The 22,530-nt window shown below is 39.9% G+C and overlaps 1 protein-coding gene across 4 annotated transcripts in view; it reads left to right on the top strand.

The window, feature by feature from the left end:
• Positions 1–22,530, top strand: part of LOC134219685 (protein PALS1) — a 118,867-nt gene that overhangs the window by 64,880 nt on the left and 31,457 nt on the right. For all 4 annotated transcript variants that reach the window (XM_062698502.1, XM_062698504.1, XM_062698503.1 and 1 more), the window contains exon 4: positions 1,998–2,201. In XM_062698502.1, coding sequence (XP_062554486.1) covers positions 1,998–2,201 — 204 coding nt within the window. The remainder of the gene's footprint in view (positions 1–1,997; positions 2,202–22,530) is intronic.

Below are 22,530 nucleotides of genomic sequence, written 5' to 3'. Positions count from 1 at the left end.
TGATTGATACAGTTATGATACCAAAAATGGTTGATCGATACATCAACATATCTTTGTAATTTTAGAATCTAATTATTCTTTTAAATTGTTCAAAAAGGTCTCTTATATTTTGATCTTTTTTCCCTCAGAATGCAATCTATTTTACAATCATTCTAAGTAGCTGAAACAGTGACCCATTCTCACCCCTATTTGACCCATTGCCTCCCCCGATGACGGTACATCGAGATCGCCAGACTACTATCAATACCACAACCGTGATCATACCAGGATGATGACTTCATACATCAATATGGTACTATCACGTATCATCATTTTTGTAGTGCGTGTTATTATCACACAAATGCGATTTCTCTTAAACGACTGACCAAAAGATGTTGAATGAGCCTATTATTAAAAATTCTTTAAGAAGATTTACAAATAAATAGTGATTGTAAGCAAACTTCTCCTCGTTCAAACGGCAAAAAAAATAATACCAGATCAAACACTACTGATTTTAAGCCCTGTGATTTGTTGAGTATTTTCAAAGCTGCACTTTTTTCACTGAAAATAATGTAAAATGCATTTAAAACAACTAATCAAAACTATGTATCTTCAGTTACACTTTGTTCTGGTTAATGAAATAAGGCTATTGAGAAATTCAAATTGCGCGTGTATTGTCAGATTAACAAAATTAAAGAGAAAATAAATTTATTTATACTTTTTAACAAGAAAATAATTTTAACAGATCAATTAGTTACATACAATACAATAATATGCGACGGTATACAACAAACGCCTTAATATACGCAATATCTGGATCAAGTGTGTCCAAACTGGGGGGGATCAAATGTGTCCATGTTGAGTATTTATCTTGTTTTGTTTTTCGTATTCAATGGAAAATAAGCAATAGTTATTTGAATGAATTTATTCAATTCTACAATAATAAAACTTTGTCCAGTAAAAATTTGGTACGTTTTGGTTGGACATATTCAAAGCTACTAAACTTTTCTCCTTTGAAGAAAAAAAGGATTGAGAATGCTTAAATAATAAAACCTCTCTAAAACCCATATACATAAAGTAACTAATATCAAATGTTACTCAGATTCAATAATCTATCTAATGAATCCGTTTTCACATATTACTGGTATAAAAATGTGATTAGTTTTCGAGAAAACAGGGGGGGATCATGTGTCCCCGGGGATCATGTGTGTCCAGTTTCCCCTATATACAACAAAATTGTAAAAAAAATAGGAGATCATTCTGAATAACCGATTTGTTTTCTAGATAAATTGCGGACGCAAAAAACTGTATCAGAAAATTGATTATTTTTTGGCGAGACAAAGTTCGCCGGGTTAGCTAGTAGAATAAGTCGTTCAATAAAAACAATTCATCAAAAGTAATCTTGCTTTGTGTGCAATTCTGGAAATCGAGCCTCCCACTTAACTCACCTTTTCCTCAATATGTGTTCGACAATATTCATCCTTCCTTCGAAAAAAAAGGTTTCTAGCCTGCGGTAGCGATGAAATCATTCCGACTAGATGATAACTCATCTGGATTATCTCAACTTCATCTTCATTCACAAAGTGTCCAGTTGACTTCAACAGCTTTATATGTATCACTTCCATAGTGTCGGAATTAAAGACGAGCAGTAGAATGGCTTCAACAGAAGTTAAACTGAAATCCCGAGAAAACCCCAATAGTTCTATTCTTCTTTCACTATTCACCATGTAGGATAATCTCCACCCACTTCACGCAAACCTTTCTTCCCTTTAATGTAAGTTTCAAGCACCAACTACAGCAATCTGCGGCAGATGTAGCTTTAGATGGATAATCCTTCCAGTCACCAACTCTTATTATATTCGTAGCATTAACTGCAACTGAATGAATTATACACACCCATAAGCTGATGAGGCTGTCGTTACCTGTACTGTAGTATAGCAATCCTTTCCCGCTCAACCCACAATCAGAAAATGCATCTCGCAATCCGTTCTTTCTGTTTTTGTTCCGTTTACTTGCAGCTGAATGGGTCAGTGAAGCCGATACCACCGCCCCGCGATCATCTGCGAATAGAGAAGGATGGTCGCCTGACGAATCGCGCCCCGGTGCATGCGCCACAAGTGCCAGACCGCAAGGTGGTGCCGGCCACTCCGCAGGCCCACCAGCACATTGGCCAAGTGGTGGAACCGACGCCCGATCAACTGAACAGCATTAAGAAGTTTGAGGTAAGTTTAGATTTTTTTGGGAGAGTGTTTTTGTTTGGTAATGATAGTTAACTCGTACCTACTGCATTTAAAAATGATTGTTGATTGAAGAATATTTTGTTAGTTGAATATTGCGGAATTTACTGTCCTGATATAGCGCTATCAAAACAAATCTGAAAAGCAGTCTCTATTGACAAGCACAAGTTTGGACACATGGACACGATGTCCAAATAAATCTTTGCTCAGAGACTTTGAACAAGCATTTCTCAAAGTACAGCATGCTCCTTTAGGACATTCAAAACTCATTTCAAGCAAGTTTTATCATAATCCGTACTAAAATCTAAAATATTAATGTTCCGTTCCCTAATGTTCCGAACAACAAACGCTTTAAACAATTCAATTCTTATGGTCAAATGCATAACACATTAAAATGTTGTTAGAAAGCGATAGGGTTCGCCGAGTTCTGTATAACGGAAGACGCCTTTGATATCCAGTCAGAAAAAGAATTTAGCAGACTAAAACCAAACAAAAAGTCATCTATAGTTGGCATCAAGTTATATTCACGCTTGACTGCTCTGTTCGCCATCCTCGCATCCAGACAGAGTCACCGTTGTCTTTCTTGGAGAAACCCAATCGCTAAACCAGTTCACTTTTTCGATTATATCAGCTCATATCAGCTGGTCTAGTAATTTCAAACAAGCAAAACCAGTGGTGGTCCATTGACATGCTGGTCACAGTCAATTCGATAAGAATATTTGGTACGGATTATTTTCAGTCACTTTCTGCAGCAGAATAATCAGATAACCAATTAAATATGATAGAATTATGCCGAATCAAATGTTTGAATATGAATATGAATAACTGAAAAGTATTCAAATTAAATAGTTATTTGCCATAAAATAAGACCATAGAGTCATAAACTCTGAATTTGTTGTTGTCATTATTATTTACTTAAAGTAACACTCCGGTGAATCACTCCAGCGACAATTCCACAGATTTGATCAGTTAGATCTAAACTCGACGTTTGGAAGCAGTTAACCCTTGAACTGCCGAGACTAATATCGACAAGTTATTTGGCTACAACTTATAATGATAATTTTTAAATATTTTGACATTTTTACGCGACTAAAATTACGAAACTGGGTTTAGATCACCGTTTAACCTATGGTCTGACAGACCTAAATAGTACGAAAACGGTCTTTCGATCTTTCATTTATTTATTACCAGACTAAGGCCGGAGTATCCTGTGCAATACATAGAAGTCTTCTCCATTCAGCTCGGCCATGGCTGCACGTCGCCAACCACGCAGTCTGCGGAGGGTCCGCAAATCATCCTCTACCTGATCGATCCACCTTGCCCGTTTCGCAGCTCGCCTTCTTGTTTCACGTGGGTCCTTGTCGAGAACCATTTTCACCGGATTACTGTCCAACATTCTGGCTACGTGCCCGGCGCACCCCAGTCTTCCGATTTTCGTGGTGTGAACGATGGATGGGTCTCCCAACAGCTGATGCAACTCGTGGTTCATTCGCCTCCTCCACGTCCGTCCGCCATCTGCACCCCACCATAGATGGTACGCAGCACTTTCCTTTCGAAAACTCCCAGTGCGCGTTGGTCCTCCACGAGCAACGTCCAGGTAGAGCACTACCGGTCTAATAAGGGTTTTGTAGATAGTCAGTTTGATACGGCGGTGAACTCTATTCGATCGGAGCGTTTTGCGGAGTCCGAAGTACGTACGATTTCCTGCCATTATGCGTCTCCGAATTTCTCTGCTGGTATCGTTATCGGAGGTCACCAGTGAACCCAAGTACACGCATTCTTCAACCACCTCGATTTCGTCACCACCAATACAAACTCGTGGTGGGTGGCTTACATTGTCCTCTCTTGAGCCTCTTCCTATCATGTACTTCGTCCTCGACGTGTTGATGAGTAGTCCAATCCGTTTAGCTTCGCTGTTCAGTCTGATGTAGGCTTTTTCCGTCCTCTCAAAGTTACGTGCTACAATATCTATGTCGTCGGCGAAACCAAATAACTGGATGGACTTTGTAAAAATCGTACCACTCGTGTCGATCCCTGTCCTTCATATTACCCCTTCCAAAGCGATGTTGAATAGCAAACACGAAAGACCATCACCTTGCCCTAACCCTCTGCGCGTTTCGAAGGAACTCGAGAATGCCCCTGAAATTCGAACTTCGCACATCACCCGATCCATCGTCGCCTTGATCAACCGTATCAGTTTATCCGGAAATCCATTTTCATGCATTAGCTGCCATAGCTGGTCTTGATCGATTGTATCATATGCGGCTTTGAAGTCGATAAATAGATGATGTGTGAGAACATTGTATTCGCGGCATTTCTGCAATACCTGACGCACGGCGAACACCTGATCTGTGGTAGAGCGTTCACCCATAAATCCCGTCTGGTACTGCCCCACGAACTCTCTTGGTGTTAGTCGGCGGCATAAAATTTGGGAGAGTACCTACAGTTGCTACAATCCAGCTTCCCGAGCAAAGTCTGAAAACATAATGAGAGCATATAGAAAACATATTTTGATATTGTATCAAATCGAAATCATAATTTGTTTTCAAATATGAATCATCATGACTGATTACATATTTTGATCTCATTTTGCTGTTGATTTCTAAATTGTATGATCTGACATCATAATGTGTACTTATTTTGTTATCGGAACCAATATCAAAATTAGTTTTCGATTTGCTCTCATCGATAGCAGGAATAGTTTTGGATTTGATGTCACAATAAGATTTTTCTGCTGTAGATTTTGATCTTTTAACCGTTAAAACGACCAAAAGGATATCAACCTGAGTTATCAAAATTGCAGCGCAATTTGTGCAGCGCTCTAACCAGTGCCTCACCACCGTGTGTAAACAGCTCTCCTGGCAGTTGGTTAACCCCAGGGGCTTTGTTGTTTTTCAGTCGGCCGATCTCCTCCTGGATTTCCTGGAGATTCGGAGCCGGAAGTCGCATGCCCTGCGCGCGTGCTCCTAGGTTCATTACCATACCGCCACCGTTGTCTGCCACATCGCCATTCAGGTGCTCTTCGTAGTGCTGCCGCCATCTTTGGATTACCTCACGCTCGTTTGTAAGAAGGTTCCCGTTTATGTCCTTACACATATCAGGCTGTGGCAAGTGGCATTTATGTGAACGGTTTAACTTCTCACTTTCTCACAACTTTCGTGTGTAATTAGCACGGTACAGTTGCTCCATCTCTTCAAGAGTTTTGAGCGCAGGCATACTGCAACGAGGTAGTGGTCGGATTCAATATTCGCACTGCGGTAAGTGCGGACGTTCGTGATGTCGGGGAAGAATTTACCGTCGATTAGAACGTGGTTGATTTGGTTTTCCGTTTTTTGGTTAGGTGATCTCCATGTGGCCTTGTGGATATTTTTGCGGGGAAAGAAGGTGCTTCGGACTACCATTCCGCGGGAGGCTGCGAAGTTTATGCATCGTTGGTCGTTATTATTCGATACAGTGTGCAGACTATCCATTCCGATGACCGATCTATACATTTCCTCCCTTCCTACCTGTGCGCTCATTGATTTTGACGTCCCGCAGTGGGCATCCATCATATGTCTGCTCCAGGTGTGCGTAGAACGCTTCTTTCTCGTCGTCGGGTCTTCTTTCGTGTGGGCAGAGCCCGTTGATGATGCTATAGTTGAAGAAACGGTCTTTTATCCTCAGCTTTCACATCCTTGCGTTAATTGACTGCCACCCAATCACACGTTGACGCATCTTACCCAGAACTATGAAGCCGGTGGTGCTACAGCTTTAGTAGAAGGTAGCCGCTCGATGCCCGCTTTTCCACATTTTCTGTCCTGTCCAGTAAATCTCCTGCAGCACCACGATGTCGAAGTTGCGGGGATGTAATTTATCGTAGATTATCCTGTCGCAACCTGCGAAACATAGTGACTTGCAGTTCCATGTTCCAAGCTTCCAATCGTTATCTTTTATTCGTCGCCTAGGTCTTTTCCGATTATATCGAGTCGTATTATCTCTTATATTGCTCGTAATTATTGGTTTTCCAAGCGGCTTATTGGGACTGCGCAAACCTCCTGTCTCGGCGGAGGTCCGTCGTATCAGGTCAGTTTTGTGTCCAACCTGACACCAGGACTTGGGCTTGTGCGCTTTGAGCGGCACACGGTCGCTTTGGTGAGGCCTACTTGCGGATACATGCAGCTTTTTATAGGAGGGCCCACTGTCAAATTCCACCACATCCAAGACAAGTCTCACAACTTGCAGATGGCCAGGGGAGGGATCGTCAAGCCTTTGGACATATGTAGTCCCTGCTGCCCGGGGAATTTGGTATGTTGACCTTAAATAACATAAAGAATTGATTGAGCGAATAAAAATTTTTGACCAGAAAGGTCAATTGTAGAATTTGAAGAAACCATAAACAAATATATTTTTTTTGACAACCATCGTTCATTGTGGGAAACATAGTTTTGGTCACATTTACCTCCTATTTGTGAATTGCCAGCCACGATTCATCTCGGAGGTTGTCGGAGGTCACCAGTGAGCCCACGTACACGACTTCCTCCTCCTCGATTTTGTCGCCACTTCCATCTACTCCTGTGGTAGAACCTCCCAAATATTGACAACTACCCAACAAACAATGAAAGCTCATAGAGCGCTTATTCAACTAAAAAAGTTTTCTTCAATTGAAAACTAGCCTAAATTGTTTGTTGGATACGCAGTGTTCTAGCCAGTGCTTCGCCACCGTGTTTAAATAGCTCTACTGGTAGCTGGTCAACTGCAGGGCCTGTGTTGTTTTTCAGGCGGCCATTCTCCTCCTGAATTTCGGACCAATGGCGGATCGAATATTTTTCCAACTATCTTCAAGGAAAGCTACGCTTAGCTGCATTACGCGTTGTCTTGGGCTAGTCTACCGTTTTGTAGCCACCCAACGTTTCTTTCGATTTCGACGCGTGTTGTGCACCGTCGAGTTTTGAACGCAAGCATACTGCAACGAGGTAGCGGTTGGATTCTATATTCGCACTGCGGTAAGGGCGGAAGTTCGCAATGTCCGAGAAGAATCTACTGCCGATAAGAAGGTGGTCAATTTGGATTTACGATTCTCAATAAAAGGGTCTCTTGCTAATATGGACTGCCATGTTGTTTCATGTTCAGGTCTGTTCAGAATCCCACCCAATACCAGGACTCGTACTATATAGTGCACTATGAGCGGCGCACGGTAGGGTCTGCTTGCGGATAAATGCAGCTTTTTATAGAAGTTTAACATCCCAGGCAAGTTCCGCAATTTGCAGCGGCCAGGAGGGGGTTCGTTAAGTCCTTGGACATAATCCATTCTGCACATTTGAGAGAGAACAATATATTTTGAATATGAGCAGGAGTAATGATCTAGAATTGCAAATAAAAGACAATTTTTCTACTAAAACTTTCATTTTGAAGAATTGACCTACAGTATGGAAATACTATACTTAGAATAACTGTTTACGTCCATCCAAATCAAACAGTGCTTGCGCCTCGCGAATAAAAACCTGACCATTAAGTAAATCAGCGTGGTGGTTCGTCGCTCAAGATTGTAACAGGGGGAAATTTGGTGTATTTAGCTTTTCTATATTTCTTCACGAAACCCTTCTGAATTTCATTGAAAACAATTCTCCGGGAACACATTTTTTTCAATTTCTCTCGAGATTTTTTTTAGACATTTTTCCAGGAAATTTCTCTGAATCACCCCAAAACATTAAATGCTCACAAATATCACTGCATAATTTGAAAGGTCCACCCGGTCAAATCTACTGGATTATTGCTTCATCAAACTGTTGATCTGATGTAAGTGACAATTTGTCATGTTCGCCCGAAAATTGGACGACTTAATCATTGTGTAATGAAAACGTTGCAGATGAGTGTCGACCCGGTGCGCTATCTGCCCTAATAATTAATTTATCGTGATGACTTTTCGAGAACAATAGCATCCGTTACATGGATCGTCTCTTTGGGAAAGACGCATTAGCCGTTTTAATTATTTTCCACGAGCATTTTACATTAGCCATGGGTAATCTCGAGGGCTGCAATGTGCGCCAGGTTTTTAAGTTAGTTGGTTACTAAACATCCAATGACATAATTCAAGAGCAACAAATTTCAACTTCTTGCTGCAAGAGATCACGGAGCCAACGTCATACATATTTAAAGATTGTAACGCCAACGTTCCGCGCCAAACCAGCCGGGCTCATTTGCATAAATAGGCCACCCATTACCTGCCAGGTAGACTGCACTTCAGGCACTCGGTCCACCGGGACTGGAAGCTACATACCTTTCTCTCGTTGTATTTTTGTTAGTGCAAACGTTTCACGCTTTCGATTGTTATCTTTTCTTCCTTTCGGATTTGCCCAGAGGAGGTAAAGGTATGGAAAAGGTGTAAAATAAAAATATAATTAAAGTGTGAGCCGTGCTTTGTCACTAAATGCACACTGCATAGCGAGGGCTGAGAGAGATGGTACTCATTTGTTCCTCATTTGGTTGCACTTCACTATTCTACAATTGCAATTGTGATAGCTGTGATGTGAGTGTGGTGCAATAGATATTAAGTGTTAGAACAATACAATATTAGCTGCGTGTTTTTAAGACTAATCGTTTTCAAATTTGGGATCAACATTATTTCTACATCTAATCATCTTTTAGCCGATTTTTGGGAAGCGTTGATCCACAAATCCCTCAGCCAAGAATTCGAAAACAACCCCGTCAAAGCCATCATTAGAGGAGAACAGTCCAAAATGCAATCCTTAAGCTATTTTAATGTTTTCACCAATATAAACAAGAATACCGAACTATTTCAACGTGTATATGCTACTTTCCACAATGATCTCGTATTCAAAACTACAAGGTTTGTATGACTTTCTAACGCATTTAAAATATGTTTCAAAATGGGCCTGGGGTAAAACGGTGGTGCAAAATGACTCTACTGCATGTAAAATAACGGTGAACGCATGGTTGTTTGTTTTGTCTTAATGGATTCAACGTCAATCTAGGTGAGGTTTAAGAATCGAGAATCGTTAAACTAAAGTGAAAATGAAGGGATTTTGATCATTTTTCCCAATGCAGCACAATAATGAATAACTAATATTGAATTGCAGTAGTAATATTCGTTCATAACTGTCCTACAAGAGATTATATGAGTGAGGTTATTTCGCCCTGTAGGTGCGTTATGCACTGTTCTCCCCTACATCTTTATCTAAATTGGTTGGCAATTAATTCTTTTTTTTTTTATTTTGCTGTTTTCATCCAACTTTGCGAACTTCCAACATCGAATCGTGACTTTCTCATCCATTCCGCTAAACGCACCCCCACGTGAAACGTGCTCAAAAGCGAAAAGGTGTCCCCACAGTAAACAAAACAACCTCACCTGCGAGTTACCTACAAACGAAACAAACACAGAAACAGTTTTGCTTTCCACACCGACCGACCAGCTTGCTTCGATACAGATTGAATCATTCATAAAGTTGTCTGATAAAATGATTTGTATGAAACACTACCACGGTCACCGAAGCAACCGTTGCGTTCGTTGGTTGATTGTTGTTGTCCATTGCATTCGCGTATTACCGCTTTGTGTGTACGCTGGCTACATATTGGTCGTGAATGTTGGGGAATTGCAAAGTGTACTTTTGGGCTTCCGCACCCTCCTCCTACAATGTGTTTAGGGAACGGGTGCTTTCTCATTGCCAGGGCTGGGTTGTGGCAAAATAGGTTTAAAAAAAGGTTGGAACAAAACTAACCAATTTAAGATCATTAGAAATATTTTGAAGAACCTATGTCCTAGAGATCTCCCAGCTGTCAAAGAGATAAAAAGGGATTTTTTTCAATTTCGTTTATTTGGTAGGCTCAGGCGTGTATAACTCTTTGCGGAGCCACGGTTCTTTGTGATATGTACAATCGATATAATTTTGTTATTAGGTTAGTTAGAGAGGGATATAAGCCAACGTACTCGTGGTGACTCGAGGTAAGGTTTACAATATTAGAATTCGGGATCGGAGAATTTTAGCTGCTCGTCTGGGAATTTGGCGTCAGGAACGATGTGGTGTGTCATCGTACTCGAGGAATAGTTCGACTGGGAGGATCTTCCGGATGGCCAGAGCAACGTAGCTCAAAAAGAGGATAAATTAAACCTATCGGATTTGAGAATGCATGGTGATTTGTTAATTTCGTAGAATTAAATTTCCTCTTCACATTATTAATTTTGGCCAAATAAAATTCAAGTTGAGAGAGACACAAAATTAAAAAAAAATCGGCTATGCTTTCGTTTCGACGTTACATTATTTGTTCCTTGATCTTTGAGATCTTGGTAAAAACTAATTTTATTTAATTTTTGATTAACTATCAACGGCTTTCAGCTTTAGTCAAATTAACAGAAAAATTGCGACAGTTTTCACCTGTATTCTCACACAATTACCAGACCTTCGATAGATTCAGTATTGTTCAATCCGAAGCTCAGGTTAAATTAGAAAGCAAACACTTGGTGAGCAGGAGAAATTTGTATACATTTACACCAACTTACAAGCTTATTGAGAATTGTCATGTGTATTATTTGTTTTAGTACATATATATGCCTTAAATGTCTGGAGATGGGCTTCGTGGTCACTTATGCCGCTATCAATCGATTACTTTTTGGACGATCAGAAATTATACGATCGCTCACAATAAAAACAGAACACATTCTAAATCGTACACTTGACCCAATCCAAATAAATTCAACGTGGTAGGACCGCTTCCCTGGAGATTTGCCCATGTTCCCATGTTTTCCCGTAGTCAAATTAACGTTTCCTACTTTATCCGGTCAAATCCGGATAGTACTTGTGGGGTAACATCCATCTGGACCAGAACGAACCTAAAATTAACAGTGCATCGACCCTAAAGAGCTACGCACAATGGATGCGTTTGCATACGTTTTTGTTTTTGCAGGCCATTGAAAATAAAAGGATTTAAAAAAACTTGTTTTGATTGTATTGTAAAATTAGAATTGACTACATATTTGAAAAAATACGATAATTAATTATAAAAATCCCCAGTCAAAGGATTATTTTTCTCTTTTTTAGTTAGAGAAGAAGGGAAATGTAAGGGTGAGATATATTACAAACTGGATAATCCACTTCCAGTGTGCATTGACAACAGATACACAAATATCTTCCGTATAACGGATCTGTGGTCATCATTGATCAGTGGATAGCAAACTTTGCATCTTCCTTCATCGGGCAACCAACGGGGTTGCACCGTTTACAAATTCACGCAGACAAACACACCAACGGATTGATCGTTCGGCGAAATCTGGCCCACAGTTTTGACATTTTTTTCATGAGAAAACTGTCAAAACGTACGCAAAAGTATCCATTGTGCAGATTTTTTAAGAATTGTAGCTGAGTTGCAAAGACGAACGGACATAAAAAGGCAGTTAAATTGAAATTGTGGTTTTGTGCACAAATCTTGACTGTTTCCTTGGTAACAAAACGCACCGACTACTTTTTAGGCACCTTCAAAATCGCCGCGAAAATCTATATTCTAAAACTATCTTAGCAGAACATTAAATCATGTTAGTCTGCTTGAAAAACAGGGCTCAATTTTGGGAAATTATGTGATTATTGTATACAAAACTATATACTGATTCTTCTAGTGGCCCTTTATGGACCTGAATCATGAACGTTAAAAGAGAAGGACCGGAGAGCTTTCGGGGGTTTCGAGCAAAAAGTGCTGCGTACAGAACTTGGAGGGAAACTAGAAAATGATGTGTGGCGTAGACGCATGAATCATGAGCTGTATCAAGTATACAAAGAAGAAAATATTGTGAATCGCATACATTACGGAAGACTTCAGTGGGCTGGTCACTTAGTGCGAATGTCGGAAGAAAGAATAGCGAAAACAATATTCAACAGAGAACCAGATAGGGGCAGGCGACTTCGTGGAAGGCTACGAACACGCTGGCTGCACGCGGTGAAAACGGACCTGGGGACCTTAAACGTTCGGGGAAACTGGAGGAACATCGCCCAACAACAAGACCGACGATTATGGAGCTCTACAATACGCCAGCGCCAGGCATAGGTGTATCGACGTTTTAGCCAACCAGGTAGATAAGTGATTATTGACTTTATAAAATTTTGATCACAGTTGATTTGACAGATCTTATGGCTATTTCTGCTGGCGACGATTTTGGCGTCAATTTGCTTTGCAACGATTTCAAATTGTCGCGGCCGATAATATGGGCAATTGATATCATTCTTCTTCTTCTTCTTATTGGCTTAATATAATTCTTCTTCTTCTTATTGGCATCCCCACACTGGGACAGAGCCGCCTCGCAGCTTAGTGTTCATTAACCACTTCCACAGTTATTAACTACGAGGTTTCTTAGCCAGGTTACCATTTTTGCATTCGTAATCATGAGGCTAACACGATGATACTTTTATGCCCAGGGAAGTCGAGACAATTTCCAATCCGAAAATTGCCTAGACCGGCACCGGGAATCGAATCCAGCCACCCTCAGCATGGTCTTGCTGTGTCATCCGCTCGTCTTACCGCACGGCTAAGGAGGGCCCACTATATTATCATTACGCCTGACTTAAATTAAGCACAAGACTACCAACTGAGTCTCTTTCATACAGCTCATTTTGGAAAAAAGGCAAAAATGTTAAGCAATTATAAACAATGGGTTCTGATTTCCTTATTCATGTACTGTAATCAATGCTAATGCTATTTGATACCATGGCTTTTATAGACAATATTCGCCATGTGATTTTTTTTTCATTTTGCATTTGCATTGGAACTTTAATTGCCTTGACTCTGCACACAAGGCGAATAGTAAACCCCTTCATTATTCACCTGAAAATAAGTCATCTCCAACTCCAACACACAAATTCGATTCTTCATCGGCATCCAACAAATAACTGGTTTAGGATATGCTGACATAATAATTCTGGATGACTTGATGACTGAAAGTGAACCGCGTGACAAAATTTGCGCAAGTCACGATTTTGCACAAAATATGCAGAGTTCTGATGCACCATCGGTTGAACGGAAACTGAACGTTCGCCAGTTTGATGTACCTAGCACCAAGATGGTTACATTGAAAGCATAATGCCTTCGAATCCTTTAAATCGAAGCACGTGCCTTGCTAACTTGCAGGTCGAACCGGCTCTGTCCATTACTCATACCAAACATGATCAGGTGTTAGTCGGTGACGGCTGTCGGTCGGTCGGTGCGACGATGGTGGTAGACTAACTGGCCCGCGCGCGTGGATGCCCCCTTCATTACAACAAACGAACGAATGCGTGCTGATGACCCAGTCATACCAGTCCGGCCCGGTGACGGTAGTGGACGGTCGCGGAATCGGGGGAACAGAAGCACGAATATTTCTGTGGAGAACTCGCTTATTTACATTTTTATTTTATATTTTCCTACGCCCATAAGAGCGCGCTCTATCCATGGCACGGCACAGGACGGGTCGCAGACAAACTTAGCTCGCTTTTTACACTACTAACTTATTGTCTCTATCTGTTTGGCCCGACAGAGCGGAGCAGCAGTTCGCAGCAAGAGTCCAGTTTTCAGTTTTCGTCGTCGCGATTGTCGTCTGGCCACTTTTCTTCCGATCGTCCACTCTGGCAGCAAAATGTGAACGGATTGACTTTCGGTGTGACTCTTGTGCAGTGAAGAAAGCGAATTGACCACCAAGGAAGGAAGTTTTCTGCGGCGCGGACTTTCTATTCGTGTGTTCTAGAAGACGGTTCGGTTTGCGGACCTACAGCTTTGCGATTGTGGTTCGTAATCCTTGGCGGATGGTGCCGCATACGAAGCGTAGTTATCACGAGAAGCCTAATTCAATTACCAGTCACGCATGTGGTACATAGAGCAGTCTCAATCGATGCCCCAACGTCAGCTGAGATGTGCGACCTCTGTCTTACAAGTAGCAAGTGCACTTGAAATTACAAGCTTGGTGTAATTAAATTAATGGTGAGAAAAAGCGCCCGAATCGTTGATACGCTCAAAACAAACGCGAGGAATTCGGTTTATCTGCAGTGTGATTGTGTTCGGCGGTGTGCTACATAACCAGATTTAGTGATAGTGGAAAAGTGGCGCTCTATTGTGGTTTTCACATCACGGCGCCCTGGGAAGCGAATATTATCGAAGTTGCGTGAACGGTGAAGGTTTTTTGCATAGAATGAAGATCTTCGAAATATAGAAGCAAATGGTGGCAAACTTTCATCGACTAATATTCTCTAAGGATTTGTATGTCTACGTAGTTTTCAGTCATCCATCGGTGGAAATTTGTTGTATTGTCTACTTCCTCATCCATTACAAGTTGTTAAGCTTGAACCTAAACTCTGAGTTACAAAGCCTAATTTAAGAATGTCTGGCGTTGGTGAAAATGTGCTTGAAATGGCTGCAAAATTTATTAAGTGAACGTTTATAGCTTTCAAGTTTGATATGTTATATATAATATTTGTTTAGTGTAAGACGATGGTTTCTAAAATCAGAAAGGGAACCTTTAGTCATGTTACAACGTTGATTAAAGTGTGTGAAACTTTGATGGAAAATTTTGAAGATAGAATGTGCGTGACGCATTTCGGCGATAACAGTAGTCAAAAAAGGATTCGGTAAAGATTGGCGAGCTCATGTCTGATTGAATTCCGATAGATTTACAGAAGCGTAGAACAAATATTCTGTTATTCAAGAGTCTCTATGAAATCCAACAACCAGACCAAGAGAACTTGAGATGCTCAATGTTATATTCTAAGTTTTAGATTTTAGTGCGATACAACCAAAGTAAATTTTGAAAATCTAGAATCCCAAGAAATTAGTTCTATAAGCCGTAAATTACTGCAACATTTGAATGTAGAGAAATAAACTACACTTGATAAGCAACGAATGAATAATGATAGTAGGGTAAAACGACCTATTATGGAGGGGTTAAGCACCGTGTCAAAACAGAATTGATTACAAAAATTCTTCAAAAATTACCTGTTGGTCGATTTTTACATTGTAGTACACAGGATTTTGTTTTTACACGATTTTTTTTCGCTCGTATTTTTGATCGTGTGACTTCAATTTGACACCAAACTCTTCGCAACATGTTTAAAAAAATCCAGAATAAATCAAAGAAAAATCACATGATAATTAATATACGTTAAACATTTAGGATGAGTGGAAAATTGAGAAAATGTAAATCGCGTAAAAACAAAATCCAGTGTAGTTGAATAGGATGCTCGTTAACTATAGTTTCGTAAATATTACGTGAATTGTGCTGTACTTATGTTGTTTTGTTTTTATCACAATAAAAACAAACTACCGCAATAATAGGACGCAGTTGCCTATCGTTGCGATATTTTTTGAAGGTCAGTCCTATTGTTGTGGTATTGCATGTAGGGGAACGGTTCGCCACTTCATCTCATAGCTCCTATTTCATCCCATCAAAAACAAAGCAATGGAAAGGAATTTCGTTTGTTTATTATTTTGTGATTTTTTCAGCAGTGAGCACGCATGTTGACAAAAGAAGCGACGAATTTGGTGCCGTATTTCTTTGTTTAGCGATGAGATGGATATATGTACAGTGAGATGGAGATCGGAACAGTCCCCCTAATTCTTATGGGGAGCGATACCGCAACAATAGGATCTTAGCACTACCGCAATAATAGGCTCAAAGGATTCAAATTTTTAACAAAAAATGTTGATTTTTCATCATTTTGAACGGAATTTAGTCAAACAAAAGCTGTTCTAGTCGTTAATCCGAAGAGTTTTAGCGTACCCACAATTGTTTTCAATGGTATAATATCCAGAACGGACTATTTTAACACTACCGCAACACTAGGGCATACCACAACGATAGGACGTTTTACCCTATTTTCTCATTGAGTGGCATTTGCAGAAACTTAAAAACTACACTCAAACAGGTGACATCCAGCACACAATCATGTCTCCTGCCCATTACTCTTCCTTTGTCTATTTTAATTTTACAAATCTCGGGTACTTATTCAAAGAGACGCATGTGATTTTGTAAACAAAGATTCAAACGTCGATTTGTCCAATCTGAAAGCACTCCAACGCAAACCAACACCACTAACAGGTAGTCAAAGGCTTCCCCTACCTGTCTGTGGTGATGGTTTGCGTGGGAGTCCTGTCAGATTGGACAAGACGTTCGAATCTTTGTTTACGAAATGACATACGTCCTTTTGAATAAGTACCCGAGAAATATTGTTGAATAATTCAAATATTCATAATCTGTAATGAATTAGTCCACACATCTACAGACTTCAATCCTACTGAATGATGGTGATGTTGTTGATGACAATCCAGAAGTTTTTTCCTGTCGGGATTGTTTTTAGAAGGTTCCGGTTTCGTTTTTCAACAAACCCGATTCCATTCACATAATAGAATGTTTATCATTTTCCAGCTGCAAAAAGTTTCTGCAGATGTACTTGATTCCTTCGTTATAAATTAAGCTATCGTTGTAGATTACTTTGGTACTTCAATTGATCTAGAGAAAATGGTTTCAACAGGAAGTTACTTGAAGTCATCAGCCAGCTTCTGCCATGAATAGGCTGACTTTCCGTTTCGAAGAGTTGAGATGAAATAGGTCAAACACCTGGACTTCTGCATTAGCTATGTCTTCAATTTCTATTACATACGATCATATAATTGAAAACCATTACCATATAACCTGAGCTTGAGCTTGAGCGTGATAACCCTACAGTTTGTGCTACTCCGTGATTGACCAGAACAATCGTAACAGCACAGGGGACCATATGGATGGAACATGGGAGTTGCTTTCCAACCTTAATGTGCACAGTCCGTTTCCATATTACTGTCCAAAACTCAAAACCTTTTTTATTATTCGGGATGGGAATGACGCGACGTGGCTGAGCCGTCACTCGTCAGAAAAGGTTTGGTTGGACCAGGCTTGGTTGACCAAACCACGGAATAAGAATTTCGTGGTGGGGGCAGAGTTGCTCAGTATCACCATCACGACGGCATTTTTTGAGACATTGATACTGGTGTTAGAAACAAAATCATTTTTGATCCAAGCAGTCAGTATGTCCCTAGCACACTATCAAATCGTGATATTCGAGGAAACGCTTGTCACTGACAGCGAATAAACAGTATTATATTATCAATAACTAAACTTATTATTTTAAAGAGCTGAACATCGAAAAGGGTTTTTATTCACAAAACAGATTGCAAGGTGACATAGAAGTACTCCTGGGTAATTTATAGTGTACAACCGAACGATGACACTTATCTTGTGGACCACATCTGTTGCAGAACAGGGATAGCAAAATGGTGCACCTATAAATGAAGAACGTGTCTACAATATTGTCATATAGAAACTCGTTTATCACGTGCGCAAGTTCTCAGAAGAAAATAAAAGTATGTAAAGAACATAGGTTGAAGCCATTGAAATCCAAAGGCAAACTTAAGCGTTGTATTTAGGGGCATGTTGCATTATATGAAGTTCATACCATTTTATAATTTTTCATACTCACTTCAGCTACATGACACATCCCGGTCATGAGTTTAGGGGAAACTTTTAAAATCATGACAATTTTATTGTCACATCTATTGCCAAATTTTCGATGGAATTTGGCTCACAAGCATTTTAAATTTACTGTGGCGAAGTCCCGTGCCCCTTATCTTAGTTTCTTCTTCTAGATAATTAGAAAAAAATAATAATAGTCATCCCCCAGAGATGATCCAGCCTCGGGCTGCAAATCTCTTAAATAAAAATAAGACAATAGTCATCCGCCTAGCAGCGGATTTTCCATTTACTGCTTTTTGGAAAGGACTAAATAAAATCAGTTCGACGAAATGGGCAAAAAGGGGATTCGAAGAACAGTGTTTCTTCAGAGTTCTCGTTAATTCAGCATTATTTTTTATTTTCCTCTCGTACATGAATTGAAATTAGTGTTTGTATTGTTCTGATTGTTTTGTTTTCTTATTTCAATGTTTTAACGATACATTGGTTAAGTAAATTAAGTTAAGTAAATTGTTTAACTTTCTTTCTCACAATTGTCTACGTTATATCTCTGAACATCAACACGGCTTTATGCCCAAACGGTCAACGGAAACTAATCTAACAGTATATACATCGTTCATCATCAAAGCGTTGGAGAAGCAACAACAAGTTGACTCGATCTATACTGATTTCTCAGCTGCCTCCGATAAGATCAACCATCGTTTAGCTATTGCTAAATTCAAACGCCTAGGCTTCACTGGATCCTTTCTCAACTGGTTACTATCGTATCTGAGCAACCGTGAAATGGCAATTAAAATAGGTGATACAATCTCATCATATTTTCCTGTAACATCCGGCGTTCCACAAGGAAGTCACCTAGGTCCCTTAATCTTTGTAGTTTATTTGAACGACATAAATTTCGACCTTAAATGCATGAAGCTATCATTTGCTGACGACTTCAAATTATACTGGATAATCAATAACGTGGGGGCCCGTGCGGTAAGACGCGTGGCTACAAAGCAAGACCATGCTGAGGGTGGCTGGGTTCGATTCCCGGTGCCGGTCTAGGCAATTTTCGGATTGGAAATTGTCTCGACTTCCCTGGGCATAAAAGTATCATCGTGCTAGCCTCATGATATACGAATGCAAAAATGGTAACCTGGCTTAGAAACCTCGCAGTTAATAACTGTGGAAGTGCTTAATGAACACTAAGCTGCGAGGCGGCTCTGTCCCAGTGTGGGGATGTAATGCCAAGAAGAAGAAGAAGAATCAATAACGTCAATGATGCATTATTCTTACAATCTGAACTTGACAAATTTGTTGAATGGTGTCGGATCAATCAAATGAAGCTTAATGCCGATAAATGCTCTATTATTTCCTTTTCGCGCAAGCATTCAGATTTGAAATTTGATTATAAAATTGGAGATGTAATACTTACGAGAGAATCTGTTATCAAAGATTTGGGGGTTTTATTGGACCACAAATTATCCTTCAAAGAACATATTGCCTATACATGTTCCAAAGCCTCGAAAACGAAAACATTCAATGTCTTAAGGCTCTTTACTGCTCGTTGGTTAGGTCGATATTGGAATATGGATCTATTGTTTGGGCACCCTATTATCAGAATAGTATCCTCCGCATTGAATCAGTACAACGTAAGTTTGTCAGATTTGCGTTACGTTATCTGCCGTGGAATGATCCTATGAATCTCCCTCGTTATGAAGATCGCTGCAAACTCATAGGATTGGAGCTTTTGAGTGTTCGTCGAAAAATTGCAAAATCGCTGTTCGTTTCTGATCTATTACAGTCCAAAATTGATTGCCCTTACTTGTTGGCCTCTCTTAAATTCAATGCACCTAGTCGGCGTCTCCGCTCACATCCGTTTTTACATATTCAAACTGCCAGGACTAATTATGGTCACTTTGAACCTATTTCAAATATGTGTAGAGTATTCAACATCTGTTCTCACACATTCGACTTCCATTTTTCCCGGTCTACTCTTCGCAAGAGATTCTCTATTATCCTTTCGGCACAAGAAGTCAGTTAATTTGTTAGGGTTAGTTAAGTAAATTTAAGCAAATATTGTATGTATCATTAGGATGAATTGTTAATCTGTTGATGCAAAAGAAGAGGAGGTTTTTACGCCCGTTTGAGGAAGAACAGTACGTTCCACTCAACCGGGCTTTTCCTGCTCCTAATAAAGAAAGAATAAAGAATAAAGAAAACAATTCTTCAACATATTCCTGAACGAGTTATGCTAGTCATTAAGATCGGGCATATTGTCTTTCCATTTGTATAGATCCGGCAAAACTTTTTCTGCAACATCCATGTTTAATTTGATTAGCAAAATGTTCTCCAAGGTATCCTCTCTTAAGCCTGTACGGAGATCAGATAGCACAATAGTAAGAGCGCTGAACGACCTTTCCACAGTTGCTTGAGTGGATGGTATGGCAAGTATAACCATTGCCACGACGTAAAGCTCAGGGTGTGATTTCTTTCTTGCTACCCAATGAGTCCATACATCATACGAATGTGTTTGGCGTGGTTCTACTTCCAAAGCTTTGACCTGCTGATGAAAGTTTACTGACGCTGCACTTTCTGGCAGTACAGAACCTCCAAACATCTCCGTAAGAAAGTCATCGGTATCGTCATTTGACCTAAATTCCACGGCTACAGATTGAGTGCTTGGCGAACCTTGTAAGGCAGAAATTCTGTCCCAAGTACTAATGACAAATTTCTGGCGAAAAAGAATTAAATTTAATATTATTATGTAGAATTTGAATTCAAGGCTTACCTGAACTTCATCTTTTTCTTCGGCTTGTTGGAAAACAGTTGAATTCAAGAAATTGAACCTCGGATCCAAATATAATGATGCTTTAAAAACCAGGTTGTCACGAAGCTTTTCTAGTCGCGTATTCAAGGCTGTTACCAATTCATCAAAAAAAAAGGATTCATTTTTAATATCTTTACCTGTTTGATTGCAATGAGCCAGTCAAGGTAAAACTGAGATAACGGATAATGTGCTGATTGCATTTTGATGGTACATTCGTATAGAGTTGCTGAAACATAATCTTTCACGAATCCCATTTGTTCATCAGATAGGCCTACAAAATAAGTTGATAAAACATGTAGGTATATTTTTACGATTGAAAAAACATACTTAACTCCGGATATTGAGTTCCCAAATAAATGAAAAGTGATTCTTGCTTAACAATGCTTGAAAGCATTTTGAATTTTCCTCCCCATCTTGTAGGTGACCATAACGGCGGAAGCTTCATATTATTCATTTCGATGAATAATTTGTACTTTATCTTTCTCATTGCTTTAACAACATTGGTTATAGATTTCATGTTCGGATCAACCTTCGAAAAAACGTCGTTGATGGCTAGTTGCAAAGTGTGAACACTGCATCTGACAAGGGATATTTGTTTTTCCATTTCTTCAGAAATTTTATCGACAATTGGTAAAGCTTCAACTTCTTCTTCAAAATCGAAATAGTTCTCACATATGGATTGCTCTAGTGCCTTTTGACAGCTGCCAACATATTGCTTCCATTGTCGGTTGTTACTGAAAACACTTGATCGATTCGTACGTCGTATGATCGTAAAACATCCAAAACTTTATCCTTCAAAAATGAAGCTGTTTGTCGCTCGTGAATCTCAATCATTGCTGAAAATGAGCATAAAATATAGCCGCAAAATTAAATCAGTCAAATAAATCTTACCAAGAGTTCTGATGACCAATTTGTCATTCAACGAGTACTGAATACTGATACCTAGAATATGTCTTCCCAGCCGAGTCGCGCTGTCCAGCATAAGTGCTTCTGAGCTGATTGCTGCTCGGATTTCAGCTGCAGTATTTTCCAAATGGAGCTTGATATTAGAGCGTGTGATGTTGATTCCAACTGCTGCGGCCAATGGATCTAAAATCATTTTCAAACCATTCCAATCGAAGCACCTTTAGTGGTAGGTTGTGTTCCGCTACCAACTTAACGCACGACTCCACGACCAACCTTCTTTCTACAGGACATCTTGATTAAATCGATTTAAAAAGGAGAGCTTGACACCCAGTCTCTATCAGTGGAGGCTGCTTCACTGTCAGTGACTGAGGTTGACTGATAGGGCAGATGACGATGTCAGTGCATATGTGAGGTTGACTGATAGGGCAGATGACGATGTCAGTGCATATGTGATAGCTGGCATTTATAAGTGACTAGCTTTATGTACCCGGCCTTGCTCGGAATTGCCAGTTTGATTCGCAGTTTTTTTTTCACAATCGGAAAATGAATAAACCAATTGGTCAACAGGATAATTGCGTTATCTTATCGTTACTTCATCATTTGATCAAAAGAAGGCAGATTTCATTTGAAAACATTGACTGATTTTGGAAAAGGGAGCGAACCCATAATCGCCATATTCCGGGCAAACGTCTATTTCTAAAGAAGGACAAACATCCACCGATGCCTTATTCCGAGCAAACGTCTATTTTTAAAGAAGGGATCACATTCACCATCCAGAAGGAAACACATTAATCATTGCTTTTTACGTTGGGCAAACCATGATTTCGATAAATGGTTGAATTGATCGATAACTAAACAATACAATAATGGGTTCAGAAGTTAGGCTGGAGCACACACACAAACATACAAACATTGAGTTTATATATCTCGGCAACTTATTCAAAACGACGTATGTGATTTTGTAAACAAAGATGCATACGTCGATTTGTCAAATATGATGACACTCCCACGCAAACCAATACAACGAACATGTAGCCGAAACCTCCCCTACCTGTATGTGGCGATAGTTTGCGTGGGAGTGCTATCAGATTGCAGAAATCAACGTTTAAATTTTTGTTTACAAAATCACATACGTCACATACGTTGAA

Source organism: Armigeres subalbatus, chromosome 3, assembly GCF_024139115.2.
Source record: "Armigeres subalbatus isolate Guangzhou_Male chromosome 3, GZ_Asu_2, whole genome shotgun sequence".
In the NCBI taxonomy this organism is placed as follows: domain Eukaryota; kingdom Metazoa; phylum Arthropoda; class Insecta; order Diptera; family Culicidae; genus Armigeres; species Armigeres subalbatus.
The sequence above is the reverse complement of the archived record's forward strand: the minus strand, read 5'-3'. Positions and strand labels throughout refer to the sequence as shown.